This window comes from Danio rerio, chromosome 16 (genome assembly GCF_049306965.1).
Source record: "Danio rerio strain Tuebingen ecotype United States chromosome 16, GRCz12tu, whole genome shotgun sequence".
Taxonomy (NCBI): Eukaryota; Metazoa; Chordata; class Actinopteri; order Cypriniformes; family Danionidae; genus Danio; species Danio rerio.
In genome coordinates, this window is record NC_133191.1 from 14,020,754 (window position 1) to 14,041,790 (window position 21,037).

General features: G+C 33.6%; 1 protein-coding gene and 2 long non-coding RNA genes across 3 annotated transcripts; all 3 read right to left on the reverse strand.

Moving 5' to 3' along the window:
- Positions 1-1,150: 1,150 nt before the first annotated feature.
- Positions 1,151-5,481, reverse strand: LOC141378181 (uncharacterized). The gene is made up of 2 exons (XR_012392048.1): positions 2,810-5,481; positions 1,151-2,615 (listed from the first exon to the last, which is right to left on the reverse strand). It is a non-coding gene; the product is annotated as an uncharacterized lncRNA (long non-coding RNA).
- A 240-nt stretch (positions 5,482-5,721) lies between these two features.
- On the reverse strand, positions 5,722-13,491 carry ube2s (ubiquitin-conjugating enzyme E2S). The gene is given in 4 exon segments (NM_001025536.1): positions 5,722-7,712; positions 11,446-11,636; positions 11,732-11,879; positions 13,009-13,491. Coding segments are annotated over 4 exon segments (666 nt in total). The 5' UTR covers positions 13,012-13,491; the 3' UTR covers positions 5,722-7,388.
- A 3,744-nt stretch (positions 13,492-17,235) lies between these two features.
- Positions 17,236-20,051, reverse strand: LOC137490512 (uncharacterized). Its single transcript, XR_011010086.2, has 6 exons — positions 20,004-20,051; positions 19,572-19,684; positions 18,483-18,609; positions 18,221-18,306; positions 17,876-17,918; positions 17,236-17,778 (listed from the first exon to the last, which is right to left on the reverse strand). It is a non-coding gene; the product is annotated as an uncharacterized lncRNA (long non-coding RNA).
- Between the last annotated feature and the right edge of the window lie 986 nt (positions 20,052-21,037).

Here is a 21,037-nt window from a genome sequence, read left to right on the forward strand (position 1 = left end):
AGTCAAGTTGGAACAGAAAGTGGTCCCTCCAAAACTGTTCCTCAAAATATAGGGGCATAAAATTATCTAGTGTTGGTAAATTAATGGTTGAGGATCACCTTTTGGGGAAAAGCCTAACCCCTGAATAACAAGCCCACACCACAATCCCCATAAAAAGCTGGAGATTACCTGGAGATGTGCCTCAGCATTCAATGACCCTGCTCTGATCTTACATGGCCTACCACTTTGTGGCAGAGTTGCTGCTGCTGTTGTTGTAATACCACTAACAGTTGTCCATGCCATATTTATTAGTGAGAAAATGTCCAGAATAGGCTTATTGCACAGGTGGTGATTGATCACAGTATTCAGTTTGTTTGTTTTTTGAGTTAATGAATGCTAAAACCGATGACCAATCCGAATACATCATGCTATAAAGATTTAACATTTAAAGTATGAACCATGAGTTATTGTCACATTTCCAACAGAAATGGAATATAAAGTAGAGTTTTATGATATTGCTCATCCTCACCATCTCTGTCTTGCAGTATAATAGTAAAATATGTCCCGTCCAAGCCATCAGACTGAGGTTGAAGGGGAAGAACTGTCATTTCCGAGAAAGCAAAATTCAGACCTGTTTTTTTTCTGTGGATTAACTTGACACCTCAAAAACAGCATTAAGTTCTAACAAAGCAAATTTTGTTTTCATGACAAATCAGCAGTCGACAAAAACACAGCGATTATAATTACAATACTATTATGGGGTAAGTACTGTGGGCACAAATGTAGATATCTTTCTTGCTGTAAATAAACATTGACATGTTGACATGACTTTGTTTTCAACAAAAATGGATAAGTTTGTTGGTTCATTTGCATGAAAAAGCCAAATTGGTTTTAAAGAGCAATTTTAAAAAGACAAAACATTTTTGTCTCGATGAACCAAAAAAACATGATTTTGTGAAAATGCTAAGATCAAGCCATGTGTATTATATGTTTTATAGGCATGTGAGAACATGACTAGAGCCCTGCATTTCAGCCAGAGCCCATCATGGCCCAACTTTTATTTTATGCCCCTAGTGCCGGCCTTGTGCCAACTTTTCACATCATAGCTAGCACGCATATCGGGCTTCAGAAAAAAAGAAAAAAAAAGTTCAGAAAAAAAACTTTTTAAAAAAGTTTAATGAGATCCAATGCGTGAGGTCCAGAAGCACCAGTGATGATTTCCAGCCACGTACAATGGAGAACGTAAAGAGAAAAATTGCCAATGGCAAACTTTAAGGTTCAAGAAACCCTCGAGTACTTTGAGATTTTAACAAGTTTGTGTGTGTTGAGTATCAGTTAAGACAATGTTAGCACCTGTCAGCTGCAATTGTGGGAAAAACTGGCTAATTTGGAGCTTTTGTCAGCTAATTTCATCTTCTGGGTTTAAAATGATTTCTGGGGCGGGATCAAAATCGGTGACGTAGCGCAAACCTGCAAGTGCAAAGATGACGCGTCGATTTCTCATTATTATTCATAGCGGAGTTCTCTTATCCTATGAGAAGAGCCGGCTTCTTAATTATTCATGACTGCACATGCTTTCCGAAGGGAAGGCAGACCTGCCAGTGCCAAGCTGTGAGACCCTGTTGATGACTGGGTGATACCGCGTCCACGGACCCACAGCCATTTAGCCATTTATGAAGGGTTGTATATGTTTGTTTCGATGATCCACGGGGTTTGTTGCATGGTTTTTTCAGTCAGAGTATCTTTTGGACATTGGATTTTTATTTTAGAAACGGATATTGAAAAACGAGCCAGTTTTTGATTTATGTTTTTAAATGAAAAAAATCAAATTGAAATTCAATGTTTTTTGATTGTTGGTTTTTAAAACGAAAATCCAAAAATGGCTCATTTTTCTTTTAGATGGTGAAAAACGAAAAACCAAAATTCAAAAATTATTATTATTTTTTTTTATTTTGAATAACAAAAAATAAAATCACCAGAAAAGAAAACGCATAAAGGCAATGCTGCCACACACAGGCTAGCCTATAGGCTATTATTTAATTCCACCTAATTATGTTATAAAAGGTATTTTCTTGTGATTGCAGGATTTTGTTAATACAGATTTTTCTCATTGAAGCCGGTTATATGGAACAACATAATTTACAATATATGCTTTATTTGCATTCCTCTTCAGGAGTGACAGTAACATTGGAATCATTGCTCATCTCTTTGTGTTATAGTTATATAATAGCAGGTTATTTTTTTGTTAAATTTCAATTTCTGTATTAAAATCTGCTGCTATATTTGCACATGGCTGTATGAAATTATGGATATATCCACTGTAGTGGGGTGATGACGCATGCACACAACTCATCTGCAAATTCAGTGATAGCCCGTTTTTAAAGATAAATTTCAGATAAAATTAATTGTTCATTTTTATTTTAAAATACTATGACTCATTGAAATGTGCGTAACGAACAACTGTGTTAATGCCTCCCTCATTTGAAATGAATTGTGGTCAAACTTCAGGAAGTGGAAGTATTATGGTTAACAACATTAAAACTGTCTTTTCAGAAAAGTGTTCAGTAAAGCAACCTAATGCTTGCTTTCAAATGTCAAAATAAAGGTTGATTCATGTAAAACAGGGGTGCTCAATCCTGTTCCTGGAGATCTACCCTACTGCAGATTTCAGTTGCTACCCATATCAAACACACCTGAACCAATTCATTAGGACCTGAACACCACTTGATAATTACAGGCAGGTGTGTTTGATATGGGTAGCAACTGAAATCTGCAGGAAGGTAGATCTCCAGGAACAGGATTGAGCACCCCTGATGTAAAACATGCCAACAAAAAATAAATATATAGCCTATAACCGGCCCTTATATGAGAAATAGGTTGTCTTACTTAGGAAAATTTGTCTTAACAAAATCCTGTTATAACAAGAAAAGACCTTTCATAACATTATAAAGTGGAAAAAAATAAAAGCCTATAGTAGGCTAGCAGGTCAGCATTTTGTCACCGAAATGGCCTACCTGGTTTCGAAATATATTTTTAAAAAAACAAGCCTTTATTCATTTTTGTTTTCTGGTGAATATATTTTTTGTTACTCAAAATAAAAATCAAATAATTATGAATTTTGTTTTTAAGTTTTTCACCATGAAAAAGAAAAACCAGCCGTTTTTTTAATTTTCGTTTTCAAATTTAAAACCCAAAATTAAAAAACGCATTGAATTTCAATTTCTGTTCTTTAATTGTAAAACGAAAATCAAAAAATGGCCAGTTTTTTTGTTTTTCAATATCCGTTTCTAAAATGAAAATTCAATGACCAAAAGATCCACTGACCGTTTTCCTCACGATGCTGTCAGGGCCGATACAGCAAAGCTGTTGGTTTGCAGCAAGCATTTTTATAGGGAGAGCAGTATGTGAATTGGAGAATGGCGGACGTTGTCTTTTATCAGGAGTTTTTTCACATTTAGACACATCGCCGTGCTGCTATGTTCGGCTAAATCCTCCAGATTACCAACAGGGCTAATGGTTAAAATAGCACTGAGTCTGACTCTGCATTCAGACCGGGGGATTGAGGGATAAGTCCTCATTTATAGTGTTTATATGAACACGATTATCTTTATAATAATAGAACAAATTGTAGTTGTGTTTATATGAAATTACAAATGACAAATGTAGCAGGAGATTAAATTACGGTTTATTTCTTTGTATTTTAACTTTGTAAACTTTAAATTCATGCATCTTCTCATGGTTTGTCTCATTTTGTGAACCGACTGACAACAGTTGTTCGCTCCCCTCCTTCTCCCCTGCCCACTCCTGCCCTTTACGCCCATTATCATGCATCTTTTGAAAAAATTCTGAGGTAGACTTGAACCGAAAGTAGGGGATGTCATGCCACTTTAAAGCTGTGAAAATCACTAGAGGAAAGGCAAACTTCTTGTCAACTTTTCAAATAGTGACAACTTTAAATGATGAGATAACTGGTTATGCATAATGCACAGCTTGAGGTAAGACACTGTGGACTACATACCGCTTGGATATTGATGTCACAAAAAAAACCTAAAACTTACATTAAAAAAAACCCCTCAAATTTCTCTAAAATTATTCACATGAATAAAACGAGCGAAAAACATCAACTTCCTATTAAATACAAATCTGGTCTGTTTTAATGGTTGTAACAGCTGTTTGACGAGTAAAAAAAAAAAAAGCTTCAGATTGGACTCGTGCAAAGATTTTGATAAGCTGTTGGACAAGGGCAAAGCTACAGCCTGTGCATCTCGTGCAGGGCTCTAAACATGACATCTAAAACAACATCAGTGTAGTATCCGTTCTTTATATGTGGATTAGTCAATTAGCTTTTATTTGATTATTGATGATTTGACATGATCCAGGATTGTTTGGCTCTTTGAAACTCATCTTCGAGCCGCTGTCCTAACAACAGGTCCGTAAGATCAAAGCTGCTAACGACAAACGCATATTTTGAACAGATATCAGATTTCTATTTCTGAAATATTAATGGTCGTTACTCTCACTGATATTCATTTCTTGAGGAACAATGATATCATTTTTTCTGGAGTCGTGCGCAGACGTAAATTTGAACAATGAAAGCCATAATATGCTGGTGGCTTGATTTTTCGATGCAAAATTATTCAAATGGCTATTCCTTATATCACAGAATAAAAAAACAACTACTTTAATTCCATTAGGCATAACAAATCCACTCTGTGGAAAAATAAATTGATGAAAATAGTAGTTTTTATATAAAGTATAAACCTGTCCTGTACACATATTAGAAATAGTGTTTTGCATTACATTTAGCAAACCATTTCATCTACTAAAACTTGTCATTTTCTTAACTCTTTGATAACTGGATGTTATTTAGATGATGTCATTACACTGCTGTGGTTGCATGGCTGATCATGGTTGCTAGGATTGATATATCTGCACTTGCCAATGAACACGAGTACAAACAGAATCTGAGAAAGCCTCATACAAATCTTTTCATCTGGTTGCTTGAAGAACCAAATCAGCCAGAGATAATTTATAATGGCTAAAATATCCAGTAGCTGTCGAATCATCTCAGATATTTCAAGCACGGCATGAAGAACAGACTACAGGACTGTATTTGCAGAGACGCACAGTGCTCCTTTGTGACATTGCCAACTACTGGCTTGGCATACAGAATACAAAGCTTTTGTGTCATACTTGTCACTTTGGCGGATCTGCGAAGAGCATCCTTTTGACAACACCAAAACCTTTTTAGTTCACTTGTCCTGTAAATATACCCCAACACAAGAGATGAACTAATTTAATCAGCTGATTTTTGATTCATTTAAAACCACTAGAATATCAGATGTTACATGATAAAATAAAACAGAATTAAGAAATACTGTACAAAAGTTTATCAAATGCATGCATCTAGATGCTGATGTCTGCTGCATAATTTATCTGGTTAAAGAAAAACTTCCTAAAAATGAAACCTCGTTTTCTCCGACATCAACAATACTGTTAAACAGATTAAATCCATGTTCTATGAAAATTATTTATACAGCAATATATAAAGCTAAAATGCATGCATTTCTGAACTTCGCTAACTTAACACATGATCAAAATAGTAATGTATTTGAATTAGGAAAGCTCAAATTAGTGTTGAATTGGATAATATTTTATTCAAATCAGTATTGGCAAAAAATAAATAATAATAAAAAGTGCACCCCTAAAAATACTTTTAATCAAATAAAAAGAGGAATCAAATTGCTCCCTAAAATGTCTTTATTTCTTATTAATTTAAATAACTTAAACGGCCACAAAATGCCCTAATGTTTATCCACAAGCTTTTAAATACGGGTAAACGGTTTCTGCCATCACATCCTGCCCAAAGTTTGTATGTTGTTAGCGAGGATCTTTTTTAACTGAAGGTCCACCACAGTATAACAACAGGCAACAACAAACTACAAGACGTGATTCCTTAAAAAAAGAAACATTCCACTTTTGGGAACAGGCTCATTTTACAACTCCCCTGGAGTTAAACAGTGAAGTTTCACCGTTTTTTAATTCATTCAGCTGATCTCCAAGTCAAGCAGGAAAAGTTTTAGCTTTTTTTTTTTTTTTACCATTTTTTTAATCCATTTAACCGATTTCCAGGTCTGTGGAGGAGCACTTTTAGCTTAGCTTAGCATAAATCATAGAATCAGACTAGATCATTAGCATCTTAATACAATAATTTTAAAAGGGAGTTTTTTTATGTTAGTTCTTAGCCATATTGAACTAGAAAACAGCAACTTCCAATTGTAAGAATAGGAAAACCATCAAAATCTTATGAAATTTGAGCAAGATGCTAGTTGTCTAATCCGATTCATTGATTTATGCTAAGCTAAAAGTGCTCCTCTACAGACCTGGAAATCGGTTAAATGGATTAAAAAAATGGTAAAAACTCAACTGTTTAATTGCAGGGAAGCTCTAAAATGAGGTTATTTCATCCCTTAAAAAGTGGAATGTTCCTTAAAAGAGCCTTTAGATAGAGACCAGCAGAGCCAGAGAAAAATGCAGCTATAGACATTTAAGAAAAATCTATTTTTAACAACCAAACTACTCAAAAGATGAGGACTACTTTCCACGATGAGGTTGCTCTTGATGGTTTAAATTTCATGATCAACTATTTGCCCATATTGCTCTGCCCCAACTGGCCTCGAGGCTTTAAGGAATCCATCTTAAACATCAGTGTTGGGTAAATGTAGCTGTTTGCTTAAAAAATGGGAACAAAAGGATTTTTGAAAAGAGACTATGAAATAGAAAAACAAAATTAGTACAAATTGGAAACAAAAATAATACCACACAAATACGCACTCACAAAAAAACAAAACAAAAACTCGAGTTTCAGACCACATTTTACCCCTCCCCCGTCTGTTATTCCTGATCTTCTTTCTCACCACAAACACACATACAATGATCCTATCCTGTGCAATGTACTTTTCCTGTTTAAACCCCACTGATAAACCTCAATGGGTTCAGTCCAAATATAACAAGACAGAATTACCGTCCTATCACACCTGCAATCTATCTAAATATATTATAAATTCTGTGCCGACAATATACACTAAAATCCAGCTGATGGTCATTATGTAATGCTAGAGGCCACAAATAAATGTTCAAAAACTTTTACTACCGCTTTCATAATCTGAACAATGATAAAACTTTCAAAAACATGGATGAAAAACCCCTTTTGTGAATGAAACAAAGAGAGAATTGCCACGAGGACAGTTCAAGTCCTGAGAGTAAAGTGGGAAGAGACGAATGCAACGAAAATGAGAGGAACATGACAAAACCAATGTGCCATCCTAAAACACAAGGACAGTTGGAGGAGGAGAAAAGGTGGTCTGCACACTTCAATATTTATATATACACAGAAAAGCACAGATCTTTTATAGCCGCCTCAGAGCTCGTTTCTTATCTGTTTTTTTCTTTGCGACTATATTAGTATTGCTAATATTGGAGTTGTTGGTGCCAGTACCCATTGTTGGCAAACCTGCCCCAACTACACGTTTGTTTGGGTCTCCTGCATGTTTCTTGGGTTGGGGTCCGTCTGCAGGTTCCTGAGGGGCCCCTGAAGTGCCTCCCATAGCATGAATCTCTGTTAGAAGATGAGCACGGGATGCATACTCCTTATAGTCCTCCAATAGTAACTTCCCAGCCTCTTCATTCAAAGCCGACTCTGGGTTTGGGTGGATCAGAAGGCACTTGATGGTCTAAAAGAAAGATTTGAGAAGTATGGAGGGTAAACAAGCTGTATAAAAAAAAAATCTGCTCTTACGAGTTCAAAAGTTTAGAATATAATGAAGATCTGGTCATCACAAATTTCTTGTTTCCATGGCCACATCTAACCTTGTTTGAACATACGGTTATTGTTGTAATATCAATACTCATTTAATAGATTTACATTGACTAATAGATTCAAGGTCTAATAGAACCACATTGAAAAAGCCGAACTGAATGGAACAATAGGATGAACTGTGCTGTGTTTGAGTTTTATTTCTCCAAGTAAGGAAAAAAATGCTCTAAAACATAATATGACAGAATAAGGCTTATAATAGCGCCACACCACACAAAGTTCTGTTATTTTAAAAGAGATTATTTATTCTGTTGAACACTCAAAGGTGTTTTGATGAAAGCTTAAAATCCTCAAACCATTGACATCTACGATAAGATTACAGTCAATGGTTACAGGTTTCCAGCTTTCTTTAAAATATCTTCTTTTGTATTCAAATGTGAGAAACTCAAACAGGTTTGAAACAAGTGAAGGGAGAGTAAATGACAGTTATCTCATCAAGGGTAAACAATAAAAATCAAGATCGACTTAGAATAAAACTTATGGCTACTGAAAAATTATCTTTGCCATTTAAATGAATAAAACTAATGCAACAATATTATTAGTTTGAACAAATTTTGTCATAATTGATGGAACTAACTACAACCCCAGATTTTAAACTATACATACACATGGATATAAAGATAGCCCAGTTTAGTGTCTGTATCAAATTAAATTGTGATTTTACATATAAAAGCATAGTAATAGAGCTGCACAATTAATCGTTGAAAGATCGCGATCTCGATTGGAGATCTACAATTCTGCCAATCATATTTTTAAGTTCAGAAGAGAAGAAAAGGCGGCTGCACGAGTCTTTTCATTGTTTCACACACGTTGCTCAGTCACATTGACACCTCCAAATGATGTTGAATGAGTCACATAATGTATTTATAAGGTATGATTCACCTAAAAATGTCATTTTTGTTTTCATATAATGATGTTTTCGCGGCCGGGAAATCACACGTGACGAGCTGCTGACCGTGAGCTGTTATCACAGAGAGGGCGCACGCACGCTCTACTTAATGATAATTTAGTGAACAGAACCTGCATATGATGCGAGTAACAGGTAAATAATAATCAGTAATGCAACATGTAAATAATATTCAGTTTGTGGCACAGAGTGATCGTTTGGGAGCAGCGCGCGTAGTATGAACAAGCACTTAGCAGTCAAAATAAAACCGAAAGTGTGCACTTCATTTAAATGATCATATCGCATTTTAGAGTTATGATTACTGCAAGCATTTGATATGTTTTTTTTTTCTTTCATAGCGACCCCACAGTTGTGCATGAAAATAAATGTTTACAATGTCAGTATAACTACTCTAGCCTATATATTGTTGAATATAATCTGATAATGGCAAATGTCTGATTTTACCAGTGAATAAATTTGTCTAATATGACAGATTGCAAGCATATATCTCAAACATATTAATTCAACATCAGAATTATTATAAGTAGAATAGAATTATTTATAAAAACCAGTAGACCTACACACAATATTATTATTGATGTTGTGCTATATTGTTTTACCATTCCTTTATTTTACATCTACAGAATCGTGAGAAAATCGTGATCTTTATTTTGAGCAAAAATAAATAAATAAATCGCGATTCTCATTTTAGCCAGAATCGTGCAGCTCTACATAGTAATTTCAAGTGAGAGTTTCTAAATGAGTAACAATTAGAGCTGCTTTTTTTTTTTTTTTTTTCTTTTTTAAATAGTTGCTAAATGATGTTTAACAGAGCAAAGAGATTTTCACAGTATGTCTGATATTTTTTCGTCTGGAGAAAGTCTTATTTGTTTTATTTCAGCTACAATAAAAGCAGTTTTTAATTTTTTAAAAACCATCTTAAGGTCAAAACTATTATCCCCTTAAAGCTATTCTTTTTTTGATAGTCTACAAAACAAACCATCGTTACACAATAACTTGCCTAATTACCCTAACCTGCCTAGTTAAGCTAATTAATCTAGTTAAACCTTTAAATGCCACTTTAAGCTGTATAGAAGTGTCTTGAAGACTATCTAGCCAAATATTATTTACTGTCATCATGGCTAAGATAAAATAAATCAGTTATTGAAATAAGTTAGTAAAACAATTATGTTTAGAAATGTGTTGAAAAAAATCTTCTCTCCTTTAAACAGAAATAGGGGGGAGGGGAATTAAACAATTCAGAGGGTTTAATAATTCTGGTTTCAACTGTAGTACACATTTGCTTTCTGCGATATAAATTGCGACATGACTAAAATTTCACCAAATGACTTGAATATCTCTATTTGAAAAATAATTGATTCATTTTGATTGATTGGCATGATTTGGCAAGGGGAGGGAACCAGGATCCATAAAACATAATGAATTACAAGCATATAAAAACAGAATAGATCAAATCTAAGTAAAATAAACAGTAAATTAACAGTTTATTGCATGTAAATGTAAATTATCACAGCAAAACTGCATAAATGACTATATGAATGAGTGATGCACTGATCTTGTTTTTTTTTTACATGGCCAATCCAGATTTATTTAGCAAATTTATTCAATACCGATTCCCAATTATACATAGGGCTTAACACTTTTTTCAGAAGCTGACTTTTAAAAGCAAAGCCACTTCATTAATTTGAATACAATAATACCCTAGGTTTTACTGTACTGGTTTATTGGACTGTTTTGATGGTAAACTATTTAATTTTTATTTATAAATGAAGCTTTATGAAGTGTAGCTAGCAGAACTGGGATCAAATTGTCCTTCTAAACTGATCTGGATTAGATTATGGACTAAAGTCCACAATGAACAGGAAGCTGCTGCAACTTTTATTTTTATATTGTGACTCAGTATATTAAATGAGAAAACAGTGGGCATGGCTTGTTTTTTCTGCTGCAAGCTGAATGGATGTAGTAAAGTAGGCATTTCATTCAGAAAGATAGTAAAAGGGGTTTTGAAAGTGATTTCATTTCAGCAAAACAGATTGATTAAACGTATATATTTATTAAATAATATTTTAGTGACTGAACATCTTTAGAAATAGAAAGATAACACATTAAATTCATGCAAAATATTGGAAAAAACAAACAAATTACAAACTACACAATTTACAATTTGTTAATTATATTAATTAAATATATATTTTTTGTTTCTTTTGATTTTCTTCATTCTTTAATTTTGATTTTAGATTTTTCCCTAAACATATAGATTAGGGCTACTAATTTTTGGACTGCTACCTTAAGTTATTTTTTTAGATTAGCTCCAGATTTTGCTTCAGTACTGAATAATCAAATGTATATGTACAAATACAATATTGTAAAGCATCCTATAGAAAACATTAAAAAGATTTGTGAGGGGTGTACTCATATACTGGGCACTGTATGTCCATGTACACGCACATATTTAATTACAGTTTAGATTTATTAATTCAACTGGTAAATCTAAGATGTTGCAGAACCTTATATTTTAGGGCAGGGGTGTCCAAACTCGGTACTGGAGGGCCTTCCCTAAACACACCTGCCTGGACTGAGTTTGGACACCCCTGTTTTAGGGAATTTCTGACCATGAAACAAAAGGGAAAAAAAATTTAGTCAATGTTTGAAAGAACTTCAGAAAGAATAAAATATTACTTACCAACAATACATGTCTCAAGCCCAGCTCTGCTTTCCAGTCTCTCTTGAGTACATTGACACAGATCTCACCCTTGTGCCCAACATTAGGATGGAAAATCTTTGTGAGGAAATAGCCTCTGGGAGGAACGGCAGGAAAGTCCTTCCCAAGCACCAAACGCATCCGGAACACACCACCTGCATATGGAGTTCCTTCTGTTGAGCAGAAGACGGGGGAAAACAAGTTGCAAGTGCAATGATTAGATCACGGCTTTCATTGAGAAGAGGAAACTGTGATAATCTCTACTTGCCTGGGCCCTCAATGGAAGTGTGCAGCTCTGTGATGTCCTCTTCACTGGGGTAGATTTTGATCCCCTCAGGAGGATCTGCTGCTAAAGCTGAAACTTCTTTATAGACGAGTCTCAACACTTGAGGCGGCAAGTTCTCCACATTTGAATTCTGCACACAATAAAATGTCAAATGTAACAAATTGCAAAATTTAAAAAATGGTGGGGAAAACTTTTTATTTAGAAAATAATACAAAATTATTAATTTTAAGAAACTTTAGCCTATACAAGTTCATAAACTTGATACATAATACATACATTACGGGTGAAGATTTTGGGATCAGTAGGATTTTTCAATGATTTAAAATAAGCTCATGTGGCTCACCAAGGCTGCATTTGTTTAATCAAAAATACAGAACAAATTACATAATTGTGAAATGTTATTGCACTGTAAAATAACCGTTCAAAAGTAATTCATAATTTAATAATTTATTCTAGTGATTTTAATGATGAAATTTCAGCTTTATTATTTTAGTCTCCAGAGTGACATGATCCTTCAAAAATCACGCTAACATTAGTTATTATTATTAATGGTAATAGTAATAAAAACAATAATGATGGAGTAATAATTTCATTTGAAACCACATACAGTAAGCAAGCAGTTATTTGATAGTATCACTACTATTAAAATAAACAAATAAACAAATGTAATAAATCAAAATAAATAATATAATGGAAAAAAACAAGAGCCTAGCACATCTGCTTCACCAAACAACAAAAATAGGTGGAATTTCGTTCATTTATCCACAATAAAATACACATTTATTTAATTAAAAAGCAAAAACACGAAGAAAAAAAGTGGAACAATTGTGCGACGTATATCATACTGAGCTTGTATCGTCTGGTAATCAAGCACTTAACAATAAATTATATTTTTCGGAACTTTTAGTTAGGATAAAGTAATAATTACCCAGTTACTTTAATATAATGCTTTATTACAAAAAGTATGACAAATGCCACACAATTCGACATTAGTGATGCATTAACGCGAGAAAAAGTTAAAAAGCCTTTTGTTAACAAACGTTCGTAAAAAAATATTAATGCTGCATAATACAGTGCTTATAATTACTGTCAATTTAACAATCAAAGCATATTTGAGTTTAAATCACATTACTGTAAAGAGTCTCTCAAAACAAGCTGAACGACTAAAAAGTAAGACAAATAAACAGTAAAGCTGTTTTGTTGTTGTTGTTGTAATCAGTTTGATGAATCACTCGTAAACAATACATAATTGAACCTACCATTTTTAGGCGTGCTGGATTTTTTAATCGGCAGCAAATTTGTCCCAAAGGAGAACTTAGCAGAACTGACACTCAACCGGCCGATTTGACGGATTCGGTGATCTGTAACCGGACTGACGGAACAAAACGATAACGAATCTAAAAGTTGCAACCAATCAAAGATAGCAAAGTATTCCAAGACGCCTGACTATTATATAAATAACCAAAACCAATTTTCACTGTGATGTCGGTCGGCTTGCTAGTGCTGCTATCAAACCAGGCTAGGCTAACTGTGGGATAGCTAGCTATTCTCCAGAGCTGCCTTTTGTGAAACTTCAATGCGACGTTGTCTTCAGATCAAATATCTCGTGTAAAGATTTTTTAAATCCAACGTGGTGTTAATTTCGTCTGCGGTAATTGATTTGTTTGATAGCTAGTCTGCTGCTGCTGACGGCTACTGTAGCCTGTTATCAGCTAGCAGTCTTTGACACGGAACAAAAATACAATTCGTCTAAGCAGCAGTTCGAAATACGTTTAACCAATCAGAATGTGAGAAGGACTTCACGTGCTCAACAATTAAAGCGTTTTGACCAATCAGAAGCACGGGTTGTGCTGACGTAGCTGGCCTTGGAAACCACTTCGACCAGAGAAAGTTGAGAATGCGAAAGATGCTGTTTGCTAATAGGTGCGTTTGAAAAACTCCTGCCCTCCCAGAGGCAGGGACTGATGTGTGGCTTCAAATCGACATCCAATGAAAGACGCAGAAAGAAATATAAGAAAAACTTTAGAGGTTTTTTATTACTGTAATTGGTTTCTTCTAGTGCAGATCACGATGGAAGAATTCTGAAAGATTGAGTTAAACTAAAGATTAATTTGCCTTAAAATACAGTTTTACTCACTCAACAATTAATGATTAAAAAGCTACATAATTTTTATTTTATTTTATGTAATATTTTAACAACATGTAATGATTTCACTGTTTTTACTTTTTTATTTTTTTTCCTGCATTCTGTATAAAATGTCAAATATTCCTTGTTTTTTATTTGGCTTTTTTTTTTTTTTTTTTTTTTTGATAATTCAGTTGCCATCATTTTGTTATTGATAATCGAACGAGGGTGTGGCAAACAATTTACCTTATTTCTTATTTAATTTCAATTTCATTTATAAAACACTTTAAAACAGTTGAAAGTGCTGACAATAGAGAGTAAAACAAAGCGTAGCACTTATTATAATGTCCACCTTGTTACTCCTGTCTAACTATATAGTTTTTTCATGGTAATAAATAAAATCAATACACATTACAAATGTTTTTTGGTTACTTGCATCCAAAGAACTAACCAACAGGATTTAATGGCATTGCAGTCTCGAAATACATTACATTTACAAAGTGCCATATAACAAGTCTTTTTTGAGATAATTCTTGTTTAGTAATACCTTTAAAAAATACTATTGCTATACTATACTATTGGTAAAGTGAAAAACATTTTAGCTCCTAGAAAATGTAAATATTACATAAACTATTTATTTGAAACACCTTCTAAAAGATATGAGAATTTTCTGTAATGGGGACATTTAGCCTGTGTTACATGTGAAAATTCTGTAAAAAATGATAAACCGTAATATCCTTAGCTGCACCTGTATATTTTTCTTATAGTTTAATAAGTTCTCCTTCGACTGAAATTTAATCTTGGAAAATAAAACATTTTTTTCAGGGACAGTAACTACCCTAAAATGTCACTGCATAGTTGCACGGTTTCAAAATATCATGGTATTGTGGCTCCAAAACATGTTCTTTTTAAATGTCTGGTTTAAAAAAAATAAAATAAAATTTGGAACAAACATATTTTATTTTGAGAAACATTTAAAATATTTTGGAACAGTAAACATGTCAGATTAAATAATTCATTAAATCACAGATTTATATACAATTTAAAATTGCATCTTTGGATATCTTTTCTGCTGGAGGTACTGTTGTACAAAAAACAAAAACAAAAAAGTAAAACAAAAATCTTACATACTGTAGGAACAGTATAGCAGAACATCTGAACAACTGTTCCAAACCACAGTATACCTTAAAAACGGTTTTCGTCCCATGCCTGAAATATACACAAAACTACATTTCAATTAGTACAACTGCTGTTTGCAGCACAAAAATAATAATGTTAATGCAAAATAAGAAAAGAACGTACTTTATTAACTATTATTTATATTCTTTGTTTGCAGTATATGGTGCTGGACACAAATCTGTAGTTTGATATTAATTGGTCTGTTTTTACTTATAAACAATTATATGGAGACTATATGAGCTGAAATCTTAATGATATTTTTTTCTTAATTTGTAAGTAAGTTTTACAGTAAAAAAATCTAGTTGGAAACACTTGTTTTGTTAACAAAACTACCGGAGGTCTATCATATTATTGAGGATGAAACCTGCAAAAATAAATTACACAAATGTTGGGGGAATAAGAAAATGCATGTTGACCTGAGGAAAAGTACAGAACTTTCTGTTTAGCATTTTCTCATTCCCCCAACACTCATGTAATTTATTTAATTGTTTTCTGCCCACACTATTATTTATTTAAATATTTATTTATGCATGAAATTGAGGATTTATATATACATTTATTTATTTGAATCTTTATTTACAAATTTATTTTATATTTGCATATTATTTATTGATTAATTTGGCTGAAAGACAGAGAAAATATGACTCCATTTCAAATATGAAATATGAAACACTCAACAAATATGTATTTACACGTTTACATAAGTAAAAAATCAGTTAAATGGGCTCAATTCTGTTTACAAATTTCTCTCTTTCTTTGTGTGTATACACACAAAACTTTAGGTTTTTGAGATGAACATATACTTACTACTGTAATGAAGACATTTTCCCTGACATTTATGTTGTCATAAATATTGTTACTGGTTCTGTTGCCAGTGCTGTATTTTGCAGGCTATATACGTTTAAAGAGTGTATAGTAGCATTCCTTTATGTCAAATGTCTCTGAATTACTGTTTATATGTAAGCTGCAATGTATATGGACCATGTAAAATCCTCTCACGCATCGCTCATCCGTAAATGCTGTTGTGACAATAAAGTGAGTTGAGTTGGGTTGAATGTAAAATAGCCAATAGTATCTGGATGCAGCCTTTATGATGCAAGCTGAGATTGCATGCCTCAGCGATGCAGTGTCAGACACTGCACTCAAATGTAACGAGTGACGTCACTGTGATGGTATAGGGGTGGGGTTCGGTGAGCCTATTAAAAAGCTTTGGATGCAGCCCAGATTGCAACTAATAGTTTTATTCATTAATAAATTAATTTTGTCGTTATAAGGAAAACGGAAATGCCTTACTATGAAATGAAAGAAATGAATTGCTGAAATGCAGCTGGATATAAAAAGAAAAAAAACTCAAAAAATAATAATGTTGCAGTATTTCAAGACGGCCGCCAGAGAGCACTCAAAGGCTAAGTATGCTGGATCATTTACTAAATATCAGTATTTAGAATCCATTAGTTAATGCCTAATCATTTAGCTTCTTTAAAATTGTTGTTGCCATAGAAACATTCTGACAGAATCAGTTATTTGCCTTATTTAAAAAAGAACATCTTACAAGAACATCTTACAATCCACTCATCCTGTGGTCATCTGCAGATGCATTGTCTGTAAGTTTATCATCTGTTTGTGTTTATATTCTATCTCAGATATTATTGGTATGCATAGATAACTATTTATGTACATCTTTTACATAGTTTCACTCAGTTTCAACATACTCAATGTGGCATAAAAATAAAGCAGCATTCTTCCACAATCTCACGTCTTGGAAAGAGTTTATCTGTCAGTCTAACTTTGGGAAGAACACTAAGGCTACACATTGTTCTGAGATTATTGCTGCTCTTCTTTTTAGTCTTCTATATGTTCTGTTTTTAGCAGTTAAAAAGCATGTGTCCACAATATAATAAGTTTATATTGGACAACATACACAGCAAAATATGGGGACCCAAAACAACTCTATGGGTGTTAATTTCAACACTTTGAAAGTGTCTCATGGGGTCCACTCAAAACAAAGTTAAATCAACACTTTCAAAAGGGTTGGCACATTGACACCGAAGTAAGGGTTAATTTTAACTCTGGGCAGAGTTAAAAAATTTAACTATATTTAACACTGCCTGGTGTAATATATTGTTATTTTATTCAACTCTCTTGAGTGTAAATATGGTAAAAAGGTCAAATAGACTGTAAATTACAAAAGAAAAAACATTTTATTTGAAAACATTCACCACTTCAACAATTCATTCAGTTTTTAAAATGCAACAATGTCAAATATGCTTTAAATGTTTTATTAGTACAGACAGTATCAACAAAATATGTATGACCAGTGCTCAAAAAGGCTGTTTCAGTCCTTTGGTCCAAACTTGATGTGTTATCAGAGCAATTTGAAAGTTCAATATATCGTCACTCATAGTTTACTTCTGAACTCATAGTTTTCTTCTGAAATTACATTTTAAACAACTTGGCGTGCAAATCTTTCACTTCTGGTGTTTCCTTGGTCCTCCATATTAAACACAGCAGTTTAAATGAAGGTATAAATGCTGTAAACTTGTGTGAAAACAAACTGGAGCTAGGAAATCTCATCAAGCATGTCCTGTGAATGAAGTGCTTCCCAGCCACAGGATGACCTTTTTATCCATGACGATGTATCAGCTGCTGATCGCTCGTCTGGTGGTTCCTGATGCACGGATATAGGGTGATGCTTATCCAAGAACTCTTCAAGACTCCAGCATGACTAAGAAAAATGTTTGAAAACAAACTGCAATCAAATTCTATGATATATTTAAAAGAACATTTAAAGTAAATAAAACATTCAAGAAATCTAAACTCACCTTTTGAAAATCTTCATGATGATCCACAACTTGACTCTCCCAGCTGGTTGATGTGACAGGATATGGAAAAGTAGAAAAAACACATATATCACTGTTGGATCTCCAAAAACAATTAGGTTAACCACTATGACTAGAACTGGAAAAACAGGCAGCTGTCTGTCCAGAATCCTGAATTTAACACAACACTTGGAGCAAAATTTAGAGGAGCTTAAAATCTTTTATATCATTTAGTGATGCTGACTTCCCCAAAATATTGGCCACAGTGTAAAAAATATTCATAAACTTCATAAACAACAGTTTTCTGTAAGCGTGTGCGTGCGTGTGTGTGTGTGCGTGTTTCTTTACCAGATTCAACTTGTTAGGCCCTTTCAGGTCCAGTATTGAGGCCACCTTTACTGGAGTCTAGCAGATGTTTCAGGTCCAAATATAACCTAAAATATTAGGATAAGCAGAAGAGGAAAAGTGCAAAGTAAAGAGCAAAACATTATTTAAATAACAGTTCACCCACAATACAAAACTTATCACCTTCATGTCATTCATTATTCTCTAATGCTCTAATACCCTCTCAGCTTATTGTGAAACAAATACAGAACTTTATCAAACATACCTTCATTATTATCACCACATATGACCAAGAAGGTGTGCTTGGTAATTTCACCAACTCTGGAAATACACCATCCGTCTCTAATCAGCCACCGTCACAGGGTCTTGTGTTATTGTATAGAGAACTGTGGCTGTTAAAAAAACAACAAAAAATTAGTATCTAACACATATGCATAACCTTCAGATAAAAGGAGAGATGAACATCACAAAGTATGCCTCACACTTTTTCAGATATCTTTTGATTCAGATGTTGATTATTGATAATAAATCTACAAATCAAACCTGTATCATCATTAGGCTGCTCAAATATGAATCAGTTGATTAATTTTACAGACAGGTGGCTGTTTACAACGCACTAAATTGTCTTTAATAAAAAGGAAATGTTGTGTACAGTAAGTTTAGCCTATAGTTTTAAGCACAATATCATGCGGGAGAAAAAGCTTGACTAAGATGTTCCTGACAACAGAAATAGCCTAACTTACTAACGTCAGACATCCCGAGTTGGGAAAAGTAATTTTCGGGGGATACAGAGTTGATTTGCGGGAGGTAGCGGGAGAAATGAGTACCTAAAGAACAATGGGATGACTTGCGCGCGACGTACCTAAAGAGCGGTGGGGGTGACTTGCGCGCGACGTACCTGAAGAGCTGGGAGGGATGCGGTGGAGAGGGGTGTGCAAAGTGTTTAATGACCGGGCGGGAGACGCGCGATTTCCGGGAGATTATCATTCATTTGCGGGCATCTACTTAGGCATCTGGGAGTCTCTGTGCATTTGCGGGATAACGTTAATGTTAGTCCCACAACTTCCGGGAGACTTCTGTAACCTTAAAAGTCTGAGAAAGTGCAAACGCGGTCATTTAAAGACATTAATGTTAACATTCCGACTTTAATGGTTGTCAACGCTTAATATAATTCAAGCGTACGTTATCACGCGAGTCTATCAACTAACGGTAACGTTATATGGACGGCCACGAATGAACCAGTTTAAAAGGGCCGCGGTGTTTAAAACAACCAAATTAACGTACACGAATAACAAACAATCATATGTTTTAGTCAGGAAGCCTTTTACAAGTAAGCATATGTTCATTTACTCACCAGATATGTTTTAGAAACTCTCCAGAGCTTATGGAAACCGTCCTGTGTTGCCGTTAGCATCCGGGCAGAGTAGGCTAAGGTTAGGCTGCTCCGGGGATTCCCTCGCTAGTTTGCTTCGAATTAAAGGAGAAGTGTCGATTTTATTTTACAGATGGGTAACAACGCACAAAATGGCATTAAGCGTGACAGAAATGTGTTGAAGATGTACATTTGATGTTTTTATGCACTATGTATGCGTGAGCATATATAAAACATTCTTGAAAAGAAGTCAATAGTAATGCAGTTAAGCTAGATACACAAACGACCATGAATGAACCGCAGAAGATTAAAATTGTCACTCCATTCTAAAGTTATTAACTTAACAATATGTTTACAACTGTATTTCCTTAGAGAAAGTAAGTAAAATACCAACATTTAGGTAGTTTGACTCACCAGTTGCTGTTCTAAACCTCAGATGGTCTGGAAAATTCTTCAGTGACTGGGGCTGCATGAATTCCCGGATGTTGGAAATAACACCACCAAGTGTAGAAAAGATAACTCCTTGATTTCGCACTGAATAAAATCAATTCTAACTCTTATTATATTCATTTATCAAAATCTAACTCTTTAACGTCAACACTTTACTCTGAAATGCTTCAACACCGAGAATTTAACTCAGATGAATTTGCTGTGTATGTCTAACAATTCACAAAGTAATACAAATAGAAAGAAAATGAGTGAAATTATATAATAAAAAACATGCCTCTTTTCTGATCTAGTAATAATAGTTTATTGATGCAATAATATTAATAATAATCACCATCATCATCATCATCATCATCATCAGTATAACAAAAACAATAACAACAACAATCTGCTGCGTAAAACATATGCTGGATAAGTTAGTGGTTAATTCCGATGTGGAGACCCTTGATTAATAAAGGGGCTAAGCCAAAAAGAAAATGAATGATTGAATTAATAATAATAATAATAATAATAATAATAACAAAATCTGCTTAAAAACAACTACACCAATCTGTTAATATGTTTTTGTGATTGTTGTTTTTGTTGTTTATGTTCTCATTATTGTGTTCTGTATTTTTGGCATTTCTTATTAAAATTGAAATATGAAAAGCATGATGATTAATATGTAAAATGTAATTTATTTTCTATTAATAATAATAATAATAATAATAATAATAATAGTTTTCAATAGCATTTGTACAATTATTTTAAAATGTTTTGTTCACTGTAATATGGAATAAAATATGCAAAGATATATACATAAAAAAAGATTTTTAAAGCTCCAACATATATAATATTAATCTATTATTATTATTATTATTATTATTATTATTAGTAGTAGTAGTAGTAGTAGCAGTAGTAGTAGTAGCAGTGGTTACTACAACTAATAATAATATTAATAAAACATTAATGTTTTTGACATTTATACAGTTTATTAGCACACAGTTTACAGTAATGTCTAA